Genomic DNA, 4,802 nt, shown 5'->3' with positions numbered 1-4,802 from the left:
CTGTAGATGGCTGCAGATGGCTGTATACAACTGTAGACGGCTGTAGACGGCTGTAGATGGCTGTAGATGACTGTAGATGGCTGCAGATGGCTGTATACAACTGTAGACGGCTGCAGATGGCTGTAGATGGCTGCAGACGGCTGATGGCTGCAGATGGCTGTAGACGACTGTATACGACTGTAGACGACTGTGGTTTGTTCTAACTGGAAATGAAAAGCTATTAAAACCATTTCACAGACAGAAACTAAAAACTGATTCAACTGGGACATGAACCTTTAACCTAGACCTGGACACCTCCCTTTAGAGGTTTTTGGTATATTCTGCTAGGAGACGACCCAGAACTTGGAGAGATTACTGGTATACTGTATATCCTTTAGGTCTGGGAACAACTTGATGTCCTCCAGGAGGAACTGGAGAGTTTCTCTGAGAAAAGGGAGGTCTGGGTTTCTCTCTGGGTTTATCCCTCAACTCGACCACAGATGAGAGGTAGAAGATGGAGATGTGAATATAAAGTACTCGGTGCCTGTTTTCCAGAAACGAGAACCAGCAGAAAACTGCTGGAGACCCAGCTTCACTGTGGGATCCCCAACAAGGACCTGGTGGACGATGTGGACATGGTGGTACGAGAAAGGACCAGGAGGAAGAGGGTGGTGGGAGGAATCCCAGCAAACCCCGTGAGTCTGAATCACTGACGTTCAACATGTGTCCTTATCTCAGCTCAGATCTGCCTTTAACTTCAAGTTGTATCATGATCACATCTGATATCACGTCATCTAAAAACCGTGCAGACATCCACGTCAGGTCGTTTAATTGATGATACGTTTAGTAAATGTTGTTCGTACCGCTGCATTACCCAGATTCACTAGTTGTCAAAATGGACTTTGGTTTGTTCTAAGATGATGGGTCAGGAGGATCTTTCCTCTGGTCCTGACCTGAGGCATTGAGGTTGTCCAGTGAACGTTCAGGGACAATGGTTAGACTCAACAGGAAGTTTGGAACAACTTGTTGATGCTTCTTCCTGTTGGTGTGCAGACCCAGATCCAGTGGCAGATCGCTCTGGAGGAAAACAAGAGGATCGACTGTGGAGGAGCGTACATTGGAGACTGCTGGGTCCTCACGGCCGCTCACTGCGTCAGGTCGGGCACAAAACACACAGACGACCACAAGATCTCGTTTTTCACAAAGACCAGTCAATAAATCCAGCGAGTCAAAGAAACACAAAAAGAAAACTCTTTTCTAGAATGTGTGAATTAAATTAAAGTATTTAAAGATGAAGCCCGAACAGAAAGTGGATCGTCGGTCCTGATGGTCATAATTAAATGTCTGAAAGTTTCTGAATTGTTCTCGTTACATCTGTTTTTCTGCTCGTAACTCGTTCTGCAGTTTTTCTTCCATTTCAACAAGTCATGAATCAAAATGTTCGGCTCCTTCAGGACATTCCTGCTGGCACTTTTGGTTTTTGTGCACATTTTACAGTATTTAACTTTGTCGGCCATGTTGTTCTCTCTGAAAATGAAAGGGGCTGTCTTCAAACACTTTGTCCTGGTTCAGCTCCTTTCAGCTTCTTTCAGCTAATTTCACATTTTTTCCTGCTTTCTCAGCTACATTTCTGCTATTTTTCTGCAGCTATCAGCTTTTTGGCTACTTTTTACCTAACTTCAGCTTTTATGAGCTCTTTTCAGCTACTTTCTGCCAATTTTTCATTAATTCATTCAACCTTTATTTGTACAGGTAAACCCCATTGACCCTCGAGGACTCATTTACAAGAGAGACCTGATTTCAACAAAGAAAGATGACAACAATGGACAACAGCAACAACAATAAACAGTTATAAAAGAGGCATACAGATTTTATTTTATATTTTCTTACAAATAGGATGGCTAAAAAAGTAACAAAAAACAGCTAGATTATAAGGTGAATGTAGAAAACTAAAACCAGGAACATGTCTGCATTGGTCCCTGCCAGCAGTCCAACAGATTCTTAAAGTCACTCAGAGAGGTCAAAGGTCGAGAGCTTCAGATCTTTTTACAAGATATTCCAGGAAACAGGAGCGGAGTAGGAGAAGGTCCTTTTGTCTAGTTCAGTCCTCACTGAGGGAACACTGCAGGTAATGATGTCCTGAGAGTGCACGCTGTAGCTGCACTCACACAGAGACATGTAGGAGGAGATGTCAGAGTCAGAGTTTCTTTATTGTCATTCGCACCTCATGTGGTACATGTGGTGGAGCGAAATTATGTACACAGGGTCCCAGTTACATCCAACAATAAAATGTCTAAGAAAAACAGTAATAACATCTAAGATATGAACTAAGAAAAACATCAACTAAATATACACTAAGCACTCATAACATAAAACATTGAACATCAGCACAAACATGAACATGAGTCTGTGAGCAGATGTGCACGCATGAACACATCAACATTGAAACAGATCAGCAGCAACATGAAACAGATCAGCAGCAACATGAAACAGATCAGCAGCAACTTGAAACAGATCAGCAGCAACTTGAAACAGATCAGCAGCAACATGAAACAGATCAGCAGCAACATGAAACAGATCAGCAGCAACATGGAACAGATCAGCAGCAACATGATATGGTTTTTCACAGTGATTATTCTAGTTAGAGATTCATGAGTCTAACAGCCTCAGGGTAGAAGCTGTTCCTCAGTCTAGTGGTTCTACACTTATGTATGAAGGCAGCAGACGAAGAAGTGATTTAAAGAACTTTTTTTAAAGACTTTCAGCTTTTGTTTTCTTTAGGGCTCTTTCTGCTACTTTCAGCTTTTTGTACTTTTTTCATCTGCTAATTTTAGCTGTTTGTGCTCTACTAAGCTTCTTTTTTCAGCTGTTTTATTTTCCTTTTTGTTTTTCAGCATTTTCTGCTACTGTTAGCTTCTTTCAGCCAATTTTAGATAATTACAGCTTTCTGAGCTCTTTTTAGTTTCTCATTTCTACTTTTCAGTTACTGGTGTATTTTAAGTAAGCTTTAGCGTCCTTTAGCTTTAGCTTGTTCAGCAGCTTTCAGCAACAAGCATTCACACTGCGTTGACAGATTTTCACTCTTCTTTGGATCATCTGTTTCCCAGGCAGAACCCATTGGCGTTCAAAGTGAAGTTCTCTCTCTGGAAGAAGCGTCGAGCTCAAGAAACAACGGACATCGTTCCTGTGGAAGACATCCGCATCCATCCAAAGTAGAGCACCGTCGCAGCTGAATGTAAACGTAACGTTTTATCAGATGAGCCAAAGTGTTTGTGTGTGAATCTTCCCTGCAGCTACGTCCCCACCACCTACGAGAATGACATCGCCCTGATAAAGCTGCAGAAGCTTCCTTTCTCAGATAAATGCTTCTACGACAACCCGGCCATCAGGGCTGTGTGCATCCCCTGGTCTACTCAGCTGTTCCAACCCAACCACACCTGCAGCATCTCCGGGTGGGGGCGGACAGCAGGTACAACCTCCACCGTACAGACAGAAAATCGTGTTTTCATCCTCACGGAAAGTGAAACTATGGAGTAACAGTCTCCTCCAGTGGTTCAAAATTATAATAAATATGAAGAAGATTCAATAAAACTGTCAACAACCTGTATTACTGCACAATATTGGTACCTCGGTAGTTTTAATGTTCGTGATGCCAGTTATTTTGAGGTTGCACATATGGTTTCAGTCCACTATCTGGTTCTAGGCTCAGGTCTTGGGGGCAGCAGCTGGATCAGGGAGGTCCAGATATCTCTTCCAGCTCTTCTGGGAGGACTCCAAGGTGTTCCCAGACCAGCTGAGAGACATAAGCAGCTTTGTCATTGATACGTGTGACTCGAGCCGATTCTCTTCTTGTCGGTTCTTCTCAGGTGGATTGCCACTGTGACTTGTTTCCCTATGGGTGGGACCGTGACAGGTCATCGTGCACAATGCTCCGATGGTATTGTTCACTGTGACAGTCAGTACTCAACCATGGAGGACTTCAAGCTGCTACGTTTCATTCTGATGCTCACACTCTTAGGAAGAAGACAAGAATGTACAACGATCGGGAAACGGTGAATCAGATGTAGTTTGTAGTTCTGCTGGACAAGTCATCCAGTGACGTAGCTCCACTGGCCAGTCAGCGGCTGCTGTCTGCTTACGTTAAAATCACCCCTTCAGAGCAGTCCGCTTGGAACCACGAACAAGGTGGTCCCACAAACCGGGCTAAGTGGGGTGGTACCGGCAGTGGCAAGGCCCTAACTCGTGTGATGTGAACCAATGAGAGCTGAGACTGTGGAAAAGTGCCAATAGTTTCTCCAGCATGTCCAGAGTCTTATGCCCAAACACCTCCCCCCAGAGGAGTCAGTCCATTCTGTCACCCATCTTTTTCCACTTATCTGTGGTCGGCTCTTGGAGTTACCTGGTCTCCAGCTCTACCCAGGGAACCCAAAGGTGTTCACAGAGCCTCCCTCAAGGTTGCATCCTTCCTCCAACATACTGTATATTAAAAACCAATGACTGTAGAGGTTCTTACAGGAAGTCACGTTCTGAAGTATTAAATTGTGACACTGCAGAGGATGACGCCTGGTCAGGTGGATGATTTCACTGAATGGCACATGTTCTTTTCAAGGACACAATGGGGCGGCTGTGGCTGAGTGGCTAGAGCAGTCGTCCTCCAATTAAAGAGTTGGGGGTTCAATTCCACCAGCAGTCACATGCCGAAGTGTCTCTGGGCAAGACACTGAACCCATCACTGCCTCAGATGTGCGTCCCATCAGTGTATGAATGTGATAAAGCTCTGATTATTCTTTGTAGAGATCTAGTATAGAGCTGTATGAATGTGA

The 4,802-nt window shown here is 44.1% G+C and overlaps 1 protein-coding gene across 1 annotated transcript in view; it reads left to right on the top strand.

The window, feature by feature from the left end:
- cfi (complement factor I) overlaps window positions 1-4,802 on the top strand; it is a 23,932-nt gene that overhangs the window by 9,326 nt on the left and 9,804 nt on the right. Inside the window, exons 11-14 of the mRNA XM_037677142.1 lie at window positions 535-674; window positions 1,033-1,136; window positions 3,087-3,191; window positions 3,273-3,448. Coding sequence (XP_037533070.1) covers window positions 535-674; window positions 1,033-1,136; window positions 3,087-3,191; window positions 3,273-3,448 — 525 coding nt within the window. The remainder of the gene's footprint in view (window positions 1-534; window positions 675-1,032; window positions 1,137-3,086; window positions 3,192-3,272; window positions 3,449-4,802) is intronic.

This window comes from Nematolebias whitei, chromosome 1 (assembly GCF_014905685.2).
Source record: "Nematolebias whitei isolate Nwh7 chromosome 1, NemWhi1, whole genome shotgun sequence".
NCBI classification, from domain to species: Eukaryota; Metazoa; Chordata; class Actinopteri; order Cyprinodontiformes; family Rivulidae; genus Nematolebias; species Nematolebias whitei.
This window is presented reverse-complemented; position numbering and strand designations above follow the sequence as displayed.